Raw genomic sequence first — 20,767 nt, 5'->3', positions numbered from 1 at the left:
TACAGCATGAATTTTATTTATGAAAATATTAAAAAGCCAACAATGTTATGATTTCACCAACTTTAACTGTACTCTTTAAAAGAAAAATCAACCTTAAACACAAAGAAATAGTGTCTCTCTATTTGCTATTGCGGTTCTTCTAAGAAAGCTAAGTATATTTTAAAAGCACAAATAATTTTGTAGTCTAAAATTTCAACTCCAAAAGCAAAAAGAGAATTGACAAAATGAACTCTCATGCAAATAACTGCCCATTTATCGCCATTTGGAGAAAATAAGTGTGTGTGTTGTATATATTTGTATACACATAATACATATGTTTGACTCCTACCCAACTGGCTAAATTGGAAAAGGTCAGGCTTTGAAAATTGTTCCTAGAAAATGGATTTATCCAGGCAAATTTGTATGTGAGTCTCTACATATTTTATATACCATAAGATTGGATATGAACATAAGACTATTCCACTTCTGTTCAAAGAGGGCTTTCAGTACATATTTTCTTTAGAACATTCTTAGAATTCAAGTACAAAGCTATAGAAAGCAGTATTTCTATATATAACACACTGTATAGTTAAAATAATCATACCAGCTCTTTTAAAATCTCATTGCTCTGGGTGACTCCCCCTAATTCTTCCATCATTAATTCTTGGTTGGGTTTTTCAGCACTTTTCCTACAAAGCAAATTTTCCTCATGTGAATTTTGAATTGCAGGTCCTGGGGCTAACTGATGAGATGTACTTATGATCACATTGTTTTTAGCTCTTACGGTATAGGTTTCCTTGGGCTTTGCTCTTTTTTGGCAGAGCTGGAAGTGAAAAGCATCTTGGAATGCACGGTGAAAATTCTCATTGAAGAAACCATAAATGATGGGGTTGACGCTGCTATTGCAAAAGGCCAGCCAATGTGCAAACGGGTAGATGTAGATGTTGATAACCCGCAGTTCATTTGGAGACAGGTCAGCATAGTCTGAGAGCATCATCAGTGTCCACAGAGGCAGCCAGGAGAGACTAAAAAGCAGAGCCACAATCAGGAGCATCTTAATGACCTTCTGTTTCTTCTTGGAAACCACGTGCCACTGCTCCTGGTTCTGTTTGCCTGTGTGGGGCACTGTCATCTTGAAGAGTGAAATTCCAATCCTTCCATACATGATGACAATGAGGGACAGGGGAGCCAGGTAGATGTTGGCGAACAGCACAGTGGTGTAGATCTTCCTCATTTCCTGATTTGGCCAGTCTTCCCGGCACCAGTAGACTGGACTGGTTTTATTCTGGGAGTTGAGTCTCACTTGGTAATATTTTTCTTCTTGTACATGTAACATTATTGCAGATGGGGACATAATGGCAATGGCCAGGACCCAGATGATCACAATAATGACAGATGCTGTCTTGATAGTGAGCTTTGGCTTAAAAGGGTAGACAACACAGCGGAACCTGCAATTAAAGGCAAATAGCAGTGGGACACTGCCTTGTAACTTTTGACCAAGTTGTGAATTGAATTTAATTCTCCCACTCACATTCCCCTCAAAAAGCATAGAAAGTTACCATTAGCAGTAGAGAGGCATGCATTGATGTCTTTTGTAACTGATATAAATTTCAACTCAGACTATGAATAAGTGGAGTATCAGACGCTATTAACAAAAGTGATAGTGGTAACTAGCATATATTGAACATGAATAGTTAGTATTTTGTTTTAGGCTCTTTTTCATTGGTTTGCATTGATGGTCTTTAAGCTTCCCCATTTACTGGCACAATAGGCTTAGAAAACGTAAAAACTCTTGCCCACAACTACGAGTGATTTAAAACAGATAGTTTGGCTTCAGAGACCATATTGTTAAACTCTCCTTTCGTGACCTCTGTGCTCCCCTCCCACATTATCTGTGTGCTTGGCCAACTGAATATTAGCAAGATGACATAAACAGAAACGACACAGAGGCACCCAACCAAACCACAGCATCATGAGAAATGTTTAAGCATTCTTGTTTCAAGTCACTAAAGTGTTTTGATGGCTTGGTTCACAACTGTAAGAGTCTGAGAATTTCCATTATGAGTTCTGATTACTTGCTTTCCAGATGTTCTATGCCCTCTGGTGAGCACGGAAGTTCAATGTCAGTATGTAGAATAATGCTGATTTCATTTTACTGCAATTTTGCTATGAGTCTTGATGTTATTATTCATGCTCATTATAATTATAATCATGCCATATACAACTGTGTAATATTTTATATTTTTCAAAGTATTATCACCTACTTAATCTTTGATTTTCGTGATGACTCTATAAAAAGGAAATGTTATGAAAATTATTACTTTCCAGATCAGCAGATAAGAAAACTTAAATTAACATGGAGTTGCTGCTGAGCCACTTAAAAGCTTTATCTGACATATCTTCATATACTAATTAATTTGAACTTTAATTGCTGTATTGTCCTTCATTGCATGGGTAATGTCTGCTATCTTAAACAAGTTTTCTTCTAGTGTTTTTTTTTTATTATTTATATTTATTTGAGAGAGAGAAAGAGCACAAGTGGGGGAGGGGCACAGAGAGAGGGAGACAGAATTGGAAGCAGGCTCCAGGCTGTCAGTACAGAGCCTGACGTGGGGCTCGTGAGATCATGCGAGATCATGATCAGAACTGAAGTCGGACGCTTAACCACCTGAACCACCCAGGCACCCCCTTTCCTCCCATCTACCTACCTTTAAATTATAAGTAACTTTATAGGCACAATTCTAGGTATTTTGTTCTTTTTTTGCAAACCAACTATTGGGTCTTCAAATATTTTTTCATTCATTCAACAAATATACATACACTATATTCATATATATATATACACACACATATATGTATATGAACAAAAAAGAAAATGCTGTCAGAAAATAGCCAATTAAAATATTGTGCAATTATGCTAAAATCATGCTGGAGTTTAGATTTGGCCAATACATTACTCAGGCTTCTCTAGAGAAACAGAATCAACAGTATGCATAAATATATAGAAAGATACTTAGTTTAAAGATTTGGCTCATGCAATTTGGGAAGAAGTCCCAAGATCTGCTGTTGGCAAAATGGGGACCCAGGAGAGCCCATGGTATAGTCCAGTTCACATCTAAGGGCTTGAGAACAGGACAGCCACCGATATAAGTTCCAAAAGCTATCAGGCTCACAACACCAGAAGAGCTAATGTTGCAGTTCAAGTCTGAAGACAGAAAAAGACTGATGTCTCAGCAATAAAAGTCAGGCACTTAATTGCAGGAAGGTCAGCCTTTTTGCTTCTTTGTTCTATGCAGGACTTCAACTGATTGAATAAGGGCCAACAATAGTAAGGAGGGCAATCTTTTACTCAACCTATTGATTCAAATGTTAATCTCATCAAATGTACCCTCATAGACACAACCCAGAATAATGTCTGACCAAATATCTGGGTACCACATGGAACAGTCAAGGTCACACGTAAAATTTATCACTACAACCAGTTAGGAAAAAAAATCTCAGTATTCTATCTCAAGCAATGGAAGATAGTAGACTTGTTCAAGACCATTAGCACCCAGAACTGATGGGATTTTTTTTTAATATGAAATTTATTGTCAAATTGGTTTCCATACAACACCCAGTGCTCATCCCAAAAGGTGCCCTCCTCAATACCCATCACCAACCCTCAGTTTATTCTCAGTTTTCAAAAGCCTCTTATGGTTTGGCTCCCTCCCTAACCTTTTTTTATTCCTTCCCCTCCCCCATGCTCTTCTGTTAAGTTTCTCAGGATTCACATAAGAGTGAAAACATATGGTATCTATCTTCTCTAATTTCACTTAGCATAATACCCTCCAGTTCCATCCACATTGCCACAAATGGCCAGATTTCATTCTTTCTCATTGCCAAGTATTCCTTTGTGTATATAAACCACAATTTCTTTATCCATTCATCAGTTGATGGACATTTAGGCTCTTTCCATAATTTGGCTACTGTTGAAAGTGCTGCTATAAACATTGGGGTACAAGTGCCCCTATGCATCAGTACTCCTGTATCCCTTGGGTAAATTCCTAGCAGTGCTATTGCTGGGTCATAGGGTAGATCTATTTTTAATATTTTGAGGAAACTCCACACTGTTTTCCAGAGTGGCTGCACCAGTTTGCATTTCCATCAACAGTGCAAGAGGGTTCCCATTTCTCCACATCCTCGCCAGCATCTATAGTCTCCTGATTTGTTCATTTTAGCCACTCTGACTGGTGTGAGGTGGTATCTGAGTGTGGTTTTGATTTGTATTTCCCTGATGAGGAGTAACGTTGAACATCTTTTCATGTGCCTGTTGGCCAATTGGATGTCTTCTTTAGAGAAGTGTCTATTCATGTCTTCTGCCCATTTCTTCACTGGATTATTTGTTTCTTGGGTGTGGAGTTTGGTGAAGAACTGATGGGATTTAAAGAGTGACTAGATAGAAGTTGGAGAGAGAAGGAAAGTTCAAGAACAGATTGGATGTGTAATACTACCATTCACTGATTTGGGAAAATGAGAAAAGGAGCTGACTTTTTGTTTACTTATTTTGTGGGGGACTGGTAGAGAAGACAAGTTCAATTCTGGGTCTATTTTGAAGTGCTTGTTGGATATGCAGGTGAAGTTATCCAGGAGGGATTTTGAATATAAGTATGAAATTTAGGAGAAAGACTTAGTCTGGAGAAATAGGTTTGGGAGATTTTTTAGTTTGTCTTCCTCTAAGAGCTGACCCTGAGAAAGGCATTCACATGCAGGTAGTTCAGATGGACACAAAGTTGTGGTGGTTTGAAAACATGTCCTCCAAATTCAATTCCCTTCTCCATGAATATGAGCTGGTTTTAGTGACTCACTTCTTTTTACATTTATTTATCTTTGAGAAAGAGTGAGACAAAGCGTGAGCAGGGGACGGGCAGAGAGAGAAGGAGACACAGAATCTGAAGCAGGCTCCAGGCTCTGAGCAAGCTGTCAGCACAGAGCCTGATGTGGGGCTCGAACCCACGAACTGTGAGATCATGACGTGAGCCGAAATCAGACGCTCAACCGACTGAGCCACCCAGGCACCCCTAGTGACTCACTTCTAATGAATAGGATGTAGAAATGACACTACATGACTTTCACTGGCACTTAGGACACACGTGCCTTAGACTACATGTAAGAAGGTCAGCTACCTTGAAGCTGCCATGCTATTGAGCCCATGTGGAGAAAAACCAGTAGGAGTAAAGTGCCTGAGAAGACTCAGTTCTGTCTCCTAGCTGTTCAAGTCCTCCCAATCTGGGCACCACCATCAGAGTGGGGTTTTATGTAGCTCCGCTCCCTGATGCCAAGTGGAGCAGAGACAAGGTATATTTCTCTAATCAGGGAATCTGCCCACATCACAGATTCATGAGCATCATGAGCCACTAAATAAGTGGCTTGTTTTGGGAGGTGACTTGTTGTATTACAAAAAATAACTGAAACCACAAAGAAATGATATATGGATTGGAAGGCAGATAGCAAAGGGTATGTTACAGGTGACCATATTTTCATCACTTTTTAAAAGACATAAAACATGACAGACACTGCTGAAATTCTCTTGGTAGGTCTACTCAATCCTTTTCCATTTTACTCAGGAATCTTGATGTTGCCATGTATCCCTCCTGTCAGGGCACCTGGATGGCTCAGTTGGCTAAGCATCCAACTTGAGCTCAGGTCATGTTCTTAAGGTTTGTGCGTTCAAGCCCTGCATTCTGCTCTCTGCTATCAGTGCAGAACCTGCTTCAAATCCTCTCTCTCTCCCCTCTCCCACTTGTGTGCATGCACATACATGCAGTCTTCTCTCTCAAAAATAAACATTTTTAAAAAATGAACAGCAATGTTTATTTCTAAATCTCTAATTAGGAGGCATACTAGAAACCATGAAGAAGAAATTAAGGGATACTTAATACTAAATGTAATGAAATAAACCTGATAAACTCAAGATTCAAGTGGAAAATACAAAGGATATTACAGTTTTTTAATTCACTGTAAAGATGACATAAATAATTGTAAAATTAAGATATAGTACTACAAATATTCACAACTAAATAATTTAGTAGTAGCACTAGTTAGTAGTAGAAAATAATAGTAGTAACAGGATATGGTAAATTTGGAAATAATTAGCTTCCAAATTTTAATGTAAAAAGATATCTTTGGCATTTGGTGGCTAGCATATATATATAAATTTTATTCTTCTTACATGTAAACCAAAAAAACTGGATGTATAAGATGGGTTCTTAAAAACAGATTAATGTTGAAAATAGGATCTACTAGTTGTTTTGCTTTTTTTAATGTCAACAATTCTATTGTATTTTTTAAACACTCTCTCATCTACATATATGTGCGTATGTGTTGCTGACTGGTTGGTTCCTTTTTGGTCCTTTTCCTTGGCTGGGGAGACATCTTTCAGGACATTGTTCAGTTTCCTTCTCAAGTATCCCTTAATTGCCACTGCCTTAACACATGCACACATCCTCTCCCATCTAAGTTGTTAACAAAAGTTTAACTCTTTTTCTTTTCTTTAGTCTTAACACAACTCTAAACCCTTTCTACTTGTTTTTCTAAAATGAAAATCTAGTCATTATTCCCCTACATAAAAGACGTTAGTAGCAGTTCCCTGCTGTCTTCAGGACAAATGGAAGACAGATCCACAGACATGTGTTTTGTTTTGTTTTACAAAGAAAGAAGCTCAAGCAGGCTCCACACTCAGGGCAGAGCCTGATGCAGGGCTCCATCCCAAGACCCTGGGATCGTAAGCTGACCTGAAATGAGTCAGAGGCTCAACTGACTGAGCACCCAGGTGCCCCAAGTCTATCATAGACTTTCTGTGACCTAATGTGCTATTCCACCCTCCCATGTTCTAGCTGGACTATCTCTCTGTACTTCTCTTGACAAGTATCCTCCTATTTCAATTGCCGTATATATATCTCTGTCTTAAGAGATGCTCTTTCCTCGGTTTCTTTCCAAGGTAAATTTCTGACCCCTCAAGATTTAGACAGATATGACCTTTTCTGTGAATGCAACACTCCCTGTCCTGAGAAGTAACTTGATCACTCTCTCCTTTGTACCATTGTTATGTAAGGGAGTAGTATTCATTAATGTATCTTGTCTACCTCTACCAGAGTGTGGACTTCTTTAGGAGGTACTTTGTCTAATTTGTTTGAGATGGTATACAACCCAGCCCATTACAGGCACACTCAACAATATGTGTAAATGGATTATTAAATTTTATCTTAACATTTGGATAAAATATCAGATTTATTTCACATTTTCACCATTAGAAAATACAATATTCTAGTGTGAAAAATATATAAACTATGCTGTTATGAACTTCAGGTTTGTGTCCCCCAGACATTCATACTTTGAATAGGGTTGAAACCCTAACCCTTGGTTGTATGATATTAGGAGCCATGACCTTTAGGAAGTAACTAGGTGGATGAGATCAAGAGGGTAGGTTCCTCATGATAGGATTAATGACCTTTTATAAGAACAGGAAGAGACTAGGGTTTGTGCTCTCCAAGGAGAAGATAGCCTTCTGCAAACCAAGAAAAGTTCTCTCACTAAACACAGAAGATACTGGCATCCTTACCTTGGACCATCCCGCCTCCAGAACTGAGAAATAAGTTTTTGTTGCTTCAGCCACAAAGTCTATGGAATCTTGTTAGAGCAGCCCAAACTAAGACACGTATCATCCCTAATTATTTAATTCTAAAATATGAAAATTTCAGTTGTTTTATTACTGAACCTTTAGTAGATAGATACACCTTGCTCTTAAAGGATAGATATTATGGATATAGTTTGGGGCAAATATAACCAAATTTGGTAGATAATAAATTTTTCTCTGGACTCATATTTTGGTGCTGACTTACCTATCCACAGCTATCGCAACTAAAGTAAAGACTGATGCTGCAACTGATATTCCCTGAATGAATCCGCTGATCTTGCACATTGTGCTTCCAAAGGGCCATCCTGAAAGGGAAATTGAAACAGTCTTTGAAAAGATCATTCTTTTTTTTTAATTTCACGAAAAATATGAACAGAAAAGCATGAAATCAAGATTGATGCAACTATTTCCTAAATGATATCCAGGAAACAATCAATGTTTCCCATTATTTTCATTAATATCTCCAGAGCTGTTTTTAGTATAGTGCTATTAATGTCAGAACTCCTATGGTAGTTACAACATTCTAGGCACTGTGTAAGTGTTTTGTACCTATTAATTTATCTAATCCCCCAAATAGACTTTCAAAGGCTTTATTCTCTTCCTCATGATATAGACTAGCTAATAAACACACATATATCACATACCTTGCCACAGCTAGTTAGCAACATACTTAGGATTTCAATCCCACTTGTATGGTTCCAGAGCCTACACCATTAACCCTTATGCAATAATGCCCTTTAAATGAGTAAGACAGGAAGAATATTGGTTTTATAATTTTGAAGATGTACCCCATAAATCATGGGGAATAGGAGTCACATGTAGAATAAAATTAATATTTATTCACATATAATGTAATGAGACAATTTACCTCAGAGGTACTTTGTTATAGAGTGAATGTTTGTGCTCTACCTGCCCTCCCATCAAATTCATATATTCTAGCCTTAAGTTTCAATGTGTTTGGAAGTGGGGCCTCTGGAAAGTAATTATATTTAGATGATGCCACAAGATGGTGCCCACATGATGGGATTAGTGCCGTTAGAAGAAGAGGAAGAAAAAAAAGCTTTCTTCTCCAGGAGCATGCACAGAAGAAAGGCCATGTGAGCACAAAGCAAGAAGGTAGCTGTCTACAAACCAAAAAAAGGACCCTCACCAACAAGCTGACCATGCCAGCACCCTGATCTCAGACGTCTAGCCTCTGGAATAGAAAGAAAATAAATGTCTTTTGCTTAAGCCACCTAGTCTATAGTATTTTGTTATGGTAGCCTGAGCTGACTAAAACATATTTCAAGAATAAAGAACACTTTGCATAAACAAAAATAGTCCATTTGAATTACTTTCTAAGTAAACTTCATTTACTGGAATGTTTATAAAAGAAATTAGTAAAATTATTATAACAGGTTGATATAAACACCCCTGCTATTATAAGAAAGTAATCATGTTCTTCTACTAGCAAATATTCTCATTTCCCAAAAGATAAATTTTAAAAATCTGAGAAAAAAATAACATTCATTTTCTTTTAAACAGATCTGTAATTCATTTTTTTAAAATATTCGTACCTAATTTAAAATATTCCCAATAATCTAAATGATCCAAGTCTACCAGAAAAACCATTTTGGCATCTATCCAGCTCATGTTAAAATAGATGCTTGAATGACTCTCCTGAATAGAAACCAAAAGTGAACACATTTTCCTAGTCCTAAAATATGTTTGGCTGTTTACAGTATTAAAAAGGCAAAAAGGAGTGTCAATAGCCTTTGGTCAAAAATAGAACACATGATTTATCTCATCTCCCTCACTAAATTCCACTGAAATGAAAACACCAGAGAACAAAGAACTCAAATACGCAGAAAGAAAATAAAGCTGGGAAAATGATACAACTGGCTGAATTATGAATACAACCAGATGCCACTTGTTCTTCCCCTGCTAGCAGAAGAATGGAGGTTACTCTCTGAGGAAGTAAAAGCAGAGGGGCTCTAGACTCCGAGTCAGCAGGTGCAAGTGTGGTGGGTACCACAGATACCACAATGACACACAATGATGAAGTGAAAATATATGCTCTGCATGCGGTCCTGCTGCCCAGAGACCCACTAGGCTCTGGAACAGAGCAGCCAGTCTTACGACTCCCATGGCAATAGGTCAGAGAATTGCCTTCTGGGGAATGTGATCCTTCCAAGAACACTGATGTGCAATTTTTAATTTTTTTTAACATTTATTTATTTTTGAGACAGAGAGAGACAGAGCATGAACGGGGGAGGGGCAGAGAGAGAGGGAGACACAGAATCGGAAGCGGGCTCCAGGCTCTGAGCCATCAGCCCAGAGCCTGACGCAGGGCTCGAACTCACGGACCGCGAGATCGTGACCTAAGCTGAAGTTGGACGCTCAACCGACTGAGCCACCCAGGCACCCCCTGATGTGCAGTTTCTGACAGTTGTGGATTTCCCAGCGAATGGGCCAGATTAATGAGGCTAAGAGTGGGCCTAACCTCAAACCTAAGGCATGCAGAGGTCCAAGGAAGCCGCACCATGTCTCAGTCTGAAACACAAGCAGCTAAGCAGCAATTGACAGACGGGAAGCCTCGAATATAAAAGTGGCTAAAATAGGAAAAAAGAAACTTAAGAAAAAAAAATCAAGTAGATGAAAAATATTAAAAAAATTACTTCAAACCTTTAGCCAGACTTATAAGAAAAAAGGAAAAAGGCCACAAAATTACAAATGAGAAAGGAGAAACCAACACCACAGAAATACAATTATAATTATTATGAAAAACTATTTGCCAACAATTTGGACAACCTAGAAGAAATTGATAAATTCTCAGAAGCATAACCTACAAAAACTGAAACAGGAAGAAATAGAAAACTTGAGCAGGTCAATTACCAGCAAGGAAACTGAATCAGTAATCACAAAATTCTCAACAAAAGCCCAGGAACAGATGGCTTCAAGGTGAATTCTACCAAACATCTAAAGAAATGTTAATACCTATTCTTCTCAAACTATTCCAAAAAATAGAAAAAGGAAAACTTCCAAACTCATTCTATGAGGCCAGCATTACTCTGATACTAAAACCAGATAAAGATACCAAAAAAAGAGCACCACAGGCCAATATCTCTAATGAACATAGATGCAAAAGTCCTCAATGAAATACACCAAACTGAATCCAACAATCATTAAAAAAAATCATTCACAGTGATCAAGTGGGATTTATTCCTGGGTTGCAAGGGTGGTTCGGTATTTGCTAATCAATCAACATAATACATTACATCAGTAAAATAAAGAATAAGGATCATATGATCATTTCAGTAGACACAGAAAGAGCATTTGACAGCATTCAATATCCATTCATGATAAAAACTCTCAACAAGTAGGTTTAGAGGGAACATACCTCAACATAAAAAGGACATATATGAAAAACCCACAGCTAACTTCATCCTTAATGATGAAAAACTGAGAGCTTTTCCCCAAAGACCAGGAACAAGAAAAGGATGTTCCCTCTCACTTTTATTCAACATAGTACTATAAGTCCTACCCATGGCAGGCAGACAAGAAAAATCGCATCCAAATCAGTAAGGAAGAAGTCAAACTTTCACTATGCAGATGACATGATACTCTACACTGAAAATCTGAAAGACTGCCAAAAGGCTGCTAGGACTGATAAAAGATTTGCAGAATACAAAATCGATGTATAGATATCTGTTGCATTTCTATACACTGATAATGAAGCAGCAGAAAGAGAAATTAAGAAAGCAATCCCATTCACAACTGCACCAAAAATAATAAGATACCTAGGAAGAAAACTAACCAAAGAGGTGACATACCTATACTCTGAAAAGTATAAAACACTGATGAAAGAAATAGAAGATAACACAAAGAAACGGAAAGACATTCCATGCTCATGGACTGGAAGAACAAATATTGTGAAAATGTCTGACTACCAAAGCAACCTACACATTTAATGTGATCCCTAAAAAAATGCCAATAGCATTTTTCACAGAACTAGAACAAACAATCCTAATATATGTATGGAACCACAAAAAGACCGCAAATAACCAAAGCAAACTTGAAAAAGAAAAGCAAAGCTGGAGATATTACGAGTGCAGACTTCAAGTTATATTACAAACCTGTAGTAATCAAAACAGTATTAAACTGGCACAAAAATAGAAACATAGATCACTGAAACAAAATAGAAAACTCAGAAATAAACCCACAATTATATGGTCAACTAATCTTCAACAAAGTAGGAAATAATATCCAATGGAAAAAAAGTCTCTTCAAGAAACCTGGAAAAACTGGACCACTTTCTTATACCATACACAAAAATAAACTCAAAATGGATTAAAGATCTAAATTTGAGACCTGAAACCACGAAAATCCTAGATGAGAACATAAGCAGTAACTTCTCTGAGATCAGCCATAGCAACTTCTTTCTAGATAGGTCTCCTGAGACAAGGGAAACAAAAACAAAAATAAACCATAGGGACTTCATCAAAATAAAAAGCTACTGCACAGCAAAGGAAACAATCAACAAAACTAAAAGACAACGTATTGAACAGGAGAAGATATTTGCAAATGACATATCCAATTAAGTGTTAGTATTTTAAATATATAAATAACTTCTACAACTCAATACCCGGAACACAACCCCATTAAAAAATGGGCAGATGACATGAACAGACATTTGTCCAAGGAAGACATACAGATGGCCAACAGACATGAAAAGATGCTGATTAACATCACTCATCATCAGGGAAATGCAAATCAAAAGTACAGTTTAATATCACCTCACGTCAGTCAGAATGGCTAAAATCAACAACACAAGAAATAAGTATTGGCGAGGATGTGGAGAAAGAAGAATCTTCTTGCACTGTTGGTGGGAATGCAAACTGTTTTCCAGAGTGCTGGAAAACTGTAAAGAGGTTCCTCAAAAAGCTAAAAATAGAACTACTTTAAGATCTAGCAATCTCACTACTATTTACCCAAAGAATAAACAAATACTAATTCAAAGGGATACTTGCACCCCTATGTTCATAGCAGCACTATCTACAATACCCAAGATATGTAGCAGCCCAAGTATCCCCTGATTGATGAATGGAAAAGAAGATGTGTCACACACACACGTACATGCATGTGCAATAGAATATTATTCAGCTGCAAAAAAAGACTGAAATCTTGCCGTTTGCAATTACATGGGTGGACCTAGGGATTAAAATGCTAAGTGAAGTAAGCCCGTTAGAGAAAGAAATACAATACAATTTCACTCATATGTAGAATTTAAGAAACAAAACAAACTAGCATAGGAAAAAAAGATAAACCAAGAAACAGACTCTTAAGTATACAGAACAAACTGATGGTTACCAGAGAGGAGGTGGGTGGGAGGATGGGGGAAATAGGTGATGGGGATTAAGGAGTGCACGTACTATCATGAGCACTGGGTGATGTATGGAATTTTTGAATCACCATTTGAATCACCAGTACAGCTGAAACTAATATAACCCTGTTAACTGGAATTAAAATAAAAACATAAAAATAAACCTCAGAGATAGAACACATTTTATTGATGAAATGTACACGATAGTATAGGAAACATGCAGAAAATAAAATAGGTCAAAGAATTTAAAACATGAGAGCAGAAATGTGGAATTCAATATAGTGTCTGGAAGAGAAAACTAAGAAAATCTTTGAAAAAAGAACAATAAGGAACAGAAACAAGAAAGATGAAGAAACAAAAGGCAACCCAGAACCTCTAATATCTGACTAATATGAATTGAAAAAAGTAAAATGGAAGAGAATTATGCAAGAAATTCCCCAGGATTAAGGAGCATTCTGTTTCTGATTGAAAGAACCTGGTTTGTGTCCAACACATGAAAAATAAAAAGACCTATGGAAGGCATAATTGCTTGAAATTCAGAACACTGAGGATAAAGACAAGCCCCAAGTTTTGAAAATGCAAATCATGATAAAAGAAGAACATCATTAGATTTCCAACAGTAATATCAGGTTTCCCAGCAGTAACAATAGACAACTCTGTTAAAATTCTGAGGGGGAAAAAATGTCCAGTCTTAAATACTTCATACAGCTAACCATAATCAGGTATGAGAGCAGAATAAAGATAACTGCAGACAAACAAGATCTCAAATGTTTTTTCTTTAAAAAAAATTAACGTTTATTTATTTTTGAGACAGAGCATGAACGGGGGAGGGTCAGAGGGAGTGGGAGACACAGAATCCGAAGCAGGCTCCAGGCTCTGAGCTGTCAGCACAGCAGACCTTGAGATCATGACCTGAGCCGAAGTCAGACGCTTAACCGACTGAGCCACCCAGGTGCCCCTGGTTTTTCTTTTTTTAATCTTAATGCACACTTTCTCAGGAAACTAACAGAGAAATAAACCAAGAAAGAAAACATGGTTCTGGAAAACAGGGGATTGCACACAAAGAGTAGTAAAGGATCTCAGTGAATGGACTTCCCAGAGGAGTAGCAGCTGAGCTCCACGCCTAAAAAGCAGTATGTCTGAATAGAAACAAAAGGGTAGAGAGCACCAGCAGGGTATCTCCAGAAAAAAAAAAAGATGCAATTCACAAGTTACCTGACATGGCTGAAGGTATTAACAAGAAATTAACACTTGTAGAAGAGAGGTTGAGGTTATATTACTTACAGGTACATACCCCCAACTAAGCAAATCAAAATACAATGCCCCTGGGGTGCCTGGGTGGCTCAGTTGTTTAGGCAACTGACTTCAGCTCAGGTCACTGATCTCACAGATCCTGAGTTCAAGCCCCACATCTGGCTCTGTGCTGACAGCTCAGAGCCTGGAGCCTGCTTCAGATTCTGTGTCTCCCCCTCTCTCTATCCCTCCCCTGCCCATGCTCTATGTTTGTCTCTCAATAATAAACGTTACAAAAATATTTTTTTTAAATAAAAAAATACGATGACCTCATTAAATCCAAGAAAAAAGAAATTGATATCACAGCACTCTTTCATATTGATATCATAGTCCTTTCAATCAAAAATAGCATGTGCTTAATCCTGGGGAATTTTCTTGTATTAACATTCATGCCTCAGCAGAGCTAAGATACAAATAATAGGAACATATATTCTGCATACTGACAACTAAAAATTATAATAATGTTGGGAAAATGAGAGGAGGTAAAGAGTGTGAATGTGATTTTGTGTGTCTATATAAATGCATCAGATTGCATGTGTACACAATTCCAGCCAATCCTGTTTTCCCACCTTCACATTCAGCAGTATGTGGCAGTTTCTGTGAATTTATGTTCTTTTGCTCTATGTCATTTCAGTGGAGGCTGCTGGGGAAATACCTCTTGTGGTAGAAGATTAGAAGAACTACATCACATCTCCCACAGTGTGAAGATAATACCTTTTATAATGGAAATATGTTATTTAGAAACAGAATAAATACCAAAAATAAAGGCAAGGTGTTGAATGTGGCTACCTCCTGCGAATGAGAATCAGGGATAAGGAAGGGTAACATTAAGGAAGAGTTTAGATAATAATTTCTTTATAAATATTTATAGGGGGAGATAGAACATTTCTTACTGGCAAAGTAAGTTTCTTGAGAGCGATAACAATAATTTAAATCAATTGTTTTGCTCTCTTTTTGCCTAGCCCAGTGTCTTAAAAATGTATATTCCTTGGGGCACTTGGGGTGGCTCAGTCAGTTAAGCATCTGACTTCAGCTCAGGTCATGATCTCACGGTTCGTGAGTTCGAGCCCCACATCGGGCTCTGTGCTGACAACTCGGAGCCTGAAGCCTGCTTCAGATTCTGTGTCTCCCTCTCTCTCTCCTCCCCTGCTTGCACTCTGTCTCTTTCTCCCTCAAAAATAAATAAACATTAAAAAAAATTTTTTTAAATGCACATTCCTTTTTGTTAAAAATATAAACTATTTTTAAAAATAAGTACATAAAAAACACAGAATCTATGCAGTACAGATGCTAGATGAGGCATTCTTGAACTCTCCCTGCTCCCACTGCAGAGAAAGGAAGGCAACAGATGTCATCTCTAAAGATAAACCTCTTATTCTTCAGTGCCCTGATCTTGAATGAAGGGGTAGGACCTATGACAGGGCTCACACTACTCTAAATATTCTTGATATATTCCTATTGTATCATTTTTTCTTATACATATTTGGAATATGAGTATCTCTCATGAATACCACTCACTCATTAATACAACAAATATTTATTAAGTGTGGGGGATAAGCTTAGGAATCCCCCAGGGTTACACCAATGGGTAAACAAAGCATAAAGAAATACAAAGCCATAAAATGCTCACACCTGAGTTTGGGTACACCAGATTGGCACTCCAAGAATAGGGGGGTGCAAAGACACTCCAAAAATAGGGAGGCACAAAGGTGCCAGGAATAGGGAGGTCCAAAGTCATCCCAAAATAGGGAGGGGGTGCTGAGCCCCCCAAAATAGAGACAAAGGCCTGAAATAGAAATGGCACAAAGTTGCCCAATACATAGGAATAACAAGATTAGATATTCATGATGAAAGCACCCCAAATTTAGTACTATAGCAGAAAGCTGCTTTCATAGGAGAAGAGGGCCAGGGTAGGTAAATTGGTGAATTGGACTGTGGACTGCTGCACTGCAGGCAAAGCAGCCCAGAGCGGAGATGATTAACAAAAGAAAAGGGGCCTTGTTAACCCTGAGGTTATGCCCCATCTGTCTCATCCCCTAGGCTGGCAAAGATAAACAGGCACGACGCCTCCTGTCTGCCATTAACAACTATCTACCCATCTGCCTGGCACCTGGATTTTGTTTTATATTGACCCAAACCCCAAACACTGTATATCTTCAAAATCCCCCTTTCCCCATCATGTCCCCAAGTTAATGTTCCTAGTTTCTTTGTCTCTTTGTACACGACCATCACGTTTGCAAGCCTTCTGATTTGAATAAATATGGGACAAGGACCCTTACTGGGGCTCTTGTCTTTTCCCGGACATTAGCCATCTCTCGTTTTAATCTTGAGTCTGCTCTTTTGCTGGCCAAAAGAGAACTTTAGAGTTGGAGTCTACAACAATTAAGCAGGTATCATGTGCCAAAATTGTTCTGGGAGCAGGAGATCCACTGCCCCTGCACTTCCAGAGTGCATGACGTAGCCCTAGAGAAGTAGCAAGACAGGCCACAAGGACTCGAGGGCAGCACCCTAACTGATGCAGTGTTAAGTTACTCATATTGCATATGTACATTGCCACTGATTAAACTACCACTTTTTGTGGTACACGGGACTGCTGCTTCCCTCAAAAACTACTGGAAATCTCCCTAGCTAACCACAAGAGGGACCCAACATCTGTTAGACTAAAGACATTATATCATTTGAAACCAGACTTTACCAGTTCCTTGAACTCTACAGTGTAGAATATTCCCAATATTTTTACTACATTCTATGTGCCCTGAACTGTATTAAGCAAATTTAAAGTCATCAGTAAAAAAACGTTAGATCTCATTCTCTGATTACCTTCAGTGAACTCTATAAAAATGACAGTTTCCACTCTTCATCTCTGTCACTTGCTTTATTTTTATCCATAATTCCTACTGTTCTTTGACTACTTATCCTCCATCTGTTTATTGTCTTTCTCCTCCTTTAGAATGTAGGCCCTATGAGGGCAGGTACCTGGAGAAGTTCTTGGAACTCCATAAATATTTGCAAATGAATGGATGACCCTGCCATGGGTACAGGAATGTGGGACAAACATATCATCCTTGTACAGCACACATGTCAACATACCTGCTATGATGTTGTCCAGGAGCGTGATAGGCATACAAAATATGCCAACCAGTAAATCACTTATTGCCAGGTTCAAGATAAAGAGATTAGTGACTGTGTGCATATGCTTGTTCCTCATTACAGTAAAGCAAACCACGGTATTTCCCACCATGCACAGGAAGAAGATGAGAAAGTAGGAAGTGATGAAGACTGCTGCTACTTGAGGCTGGTGAAGATAGTAGTTCACATAGGTAATATTGATATCTGAGTATAGGTGATATTTTGTGCCATTGACACTCCAAATATAATGCCAGTTTTCTGAAGAGTTTGAGTCCCATTTCTCACTCATGATGGACCTGAACAAAGGAGAGCTAGAAAAGAAAAAGCATAATTAGAAACCAGTAGAACATAAGTCAGTTCTGTGCCTGAGTTTAAGAGGAATACTTTTAAAACACTATGGAATTTTGATGGTCCTTCTATAATAATCCATGAATGTTGCATGGAAATGAGTTATATAGATCATTCAAATTATTAGGATTTGTACCAAGAGATTTGAAATGTACACTTTGTGTCCTAAGTAACGATTATTATTTTTTATTTCCTCAATAGGTTCTATATTTCACTTTTTCATAACACCTCATACTCATTTGCAAAGTTTCAAGAGAAACTCTGTAAGGGAAACCTTCCAAAATTCCCCTTTTCTCCTGTCTCTAGATATCATAACCTGTCAAAACCTACTTGTTCCTTTAAGGCTAACTTAACAGGTTTTCAGCTTTCCTGGCAATTGAAACAAGATGAGGTGTCTATATCTTCAAAACTCCCATAAAATAAGTTTTTTGTATATTCCTTATTCTGCTTTGACTCTGTTAATTGAATATTCTTTTTATATACTTCTGTATGCAGAGATAGCCACCATACTGTGAATCTCTTAAAAGAAGTCTATGCTACTTGCCTTGGTTTTACTTAACATAATTCCATTCACATATATTCAATACAAATTTTTATTTAGAATCAATATATCTTCATGTAGATATTTCAGTCAACCTTGTGTATCAGAGGTCCTCAAGAACATGCCCATGTTTGGTGATTTACTAGAAGAATTCAGAGGACTTAGCATATAGTGTATTCACAGCCAATATTTATTACAGCAAACGGATACAACATAAAATCAGCAAATAATACGGCACATAAGGTAATATCTGCAGGAAACCAGGAACTAGCTTCTAAGAGTCTCCCTCGGTGGAGTCACACAGTGAGATTAATTCCTCTAGCAATGAGTTTGATGAGATGTGTGAAGTGTTGTCTACCAGGGAGGCTCATTAGAAACTCAGCATCCTAGGTTTTTAATTGGAGAATGGTCACATGGTACCTTCCTCCAAGCAGTATCAAAATTTCAGACTCCCAGATGGAAAGTACATGTGCAGCATGAACAATGTCTGTACAAACAGATTAGGTATAATGAGCCACTTCAGTCACTTATGGACACTTTATGTCACTATAGGGAACTGTTTCTGATTTACGTTCCCAGACTCTAACCAAGGGCAGACTTTGCAAGCAGTCCTTTCTAAAGATGTCAGGCTCTGACCTGCTCATTAACTCTTTTCTGCATATGTTGTTTTCTGCAACTGGTTGGACAGAACGTTATATGTGCCCTTAAAGGGAAATAAATTTGATAGTACACAATTGAGCTCCCATATTCTTTTTTTTTGGGGGGGGGAGTAATTTCATGGACTTTGAATTGGTAAGATAGATAATCAGACCCCAGTTTACATTAACGACCTTATTATCACTCTGCATTTTTCAGTCTTTCACCAACTACATATCTGTATCATTTTAGGGGAGCATGTTTATTCTTATAAATACTGCATGGAGATCAAGATATGTAGTATTCATTTCAAATACTCAACTTTGGATAGTTTTCTCTATTTTAGGTACAGGGAACAAACAGTAAGTAAACAAGGTAAATTACTACAAAACAAGTATATAAACATAAGTCAATAAAAGGGGATCATTTTCCTCCAATATTTTGCCATTTTATTTCTTCCCTTTCCTCTAATTTTTAAAGCTCATCTCTGCTTTTCTATGTTTAATGTCCCTAAGCCCAAACAAAAATGCAAAATGAAAAGAAAGTGAGTGTGGGATGGGGTGAGGGTTAGGAGAAAAGAAAAAAGAATGGAATCTGAGTAAGACTAGATATACTCTACCATACAGAGTCAAGCTGAAAATGTCTGGGTCCAGAGCCCGACACTGAGAATACCTACTAGCTTGATAAAAATTGCTTCAAAGTATCCAAAAGAAAAGCATTCACACAAATATTTAAAGATATTTGTATCCAAGGCAAGGAAATGCCGTAAATATAAATGAAAACTGCATGACAACACTGTAGGTCACTAAATATCACTGATAAGAAACCTCTGCCCACAGATTCAATAAGAGCTGAAAAATATATTGGGGGAAATAACTCATAAGACATAATGCTTTATATTTTCACATTCTGTTTTTCTTATGTTCCAGCTTAGAGCAACCATATCTGCTGGGATAACAGTGTTTGGAAGGTTGAGATGGAACAAGGTTTTCAAAACCTTCCCGTGTATTAACTTAAACTCCATGTCAGTTGTTGGACAGGTGAGTGTTTCTTTTCCTCTTCTTCTAATGTATTATTGATAAACCAAAATAAGATTTTGTTTTAGGAGCCAACATGGATTTCACTAGTCCTATTACTGGCTTGATGACTATATTTGGCAAGGTAACATGCCAACACACCACATAGAGGGTAAAGGAGGAACCTGTCATATTTAAGTGTTAACTTCCTCCTGACACATAATTGTAAAATTTTGTATGTGAGGCCACAGCTTTGGCTATTAGGTTAACCTATAATAGTATAACTTTGGGGATAACATCATCACCCCTAGTATTACTGTAGTGAGTGAGACAGAGAAAAGCCAGGTCCTGATTGATTCTAGGGGGATCCACTTCTCTCAGTTTAATACACCAAGGAAAATTGCCCTTTGGTATTCCTGCATCTGGCATCTTTTTCACTGGACACTTAAAAGTTCTATACAGTTGATTAAAATGCTTTAAATAAAATCAATCTCTGATTGAATATCTTTAAGTCTAGAATTAAAGTATACTCTGTGCATATTAATTCTGTAGATGAAATAATATAAGGACTAAGAAATTTGTGTATACCAGTTTCTAGAAGGCAGATTTATAGTCTACCCATATCGATGGTTCAATAGTTTCAGAATATTTCACTGAAAATGTGTAATGTCTTTTTAATAACAAAGTCTAAATTTTTTAAGTTAGTATTTTACAAGTTGAGTAAATTAATTATAAGCCATCTTAACACTAATTCGTCTTGTATTGTTTATTTCTACATGGAAATCCGT

At 37.6% G+C, this 20,767-nt stretch overlaps 1 protein-coding gene across 1 annotated transcript; it reads right to left on the bottom strand.

Moving 5' to 3' along the window:
* Positions 1-577: 577 nt before the first annotated feature.
* On the bottom strand, positions 578-17,742 carry NPFFR2 (neuropeptide FF receptor 2). Its single transcript, XM_047090533.1, has 3 exons — positions 17,400-17,742; positions 7,860-7,959; positions 578-1,427 (listed from the first exon to the last, which is right to left on the bottom strand). Exons 1-3 carry the CDS (start codon positions 17,725-17,727, stop codon positions 578-580), a joined length of 1,278 nt encoding a protein of 425 aa, XP_046946489.1. The 5' UTR covers positions 17,728-17,742.
* Positions 17,743-20,767: the final 3,025 nt, after the last annotated feature.

The sequence above is a fragment of the Lynx rufus genome, unplaced genomic scaffold (assembly GCF_022079265.1).
Source record: "Lynx rufus isolate CCGP_SWC_20201006 ecotype Redwood Valley unplaced genomic scaffold, mLynRuf1.p SCAF_3, whole genome shotgun sequence".
NCBI lineage: Eukaryota > Metazoa > Chordata > Mammalia > Carnivora > Felidae > Lynx > Lynx rufus.
Note: the sequence above shows the minus strand (reverse complement) of the source record. Positions and strands in the feature narration are given on the sequence as shown.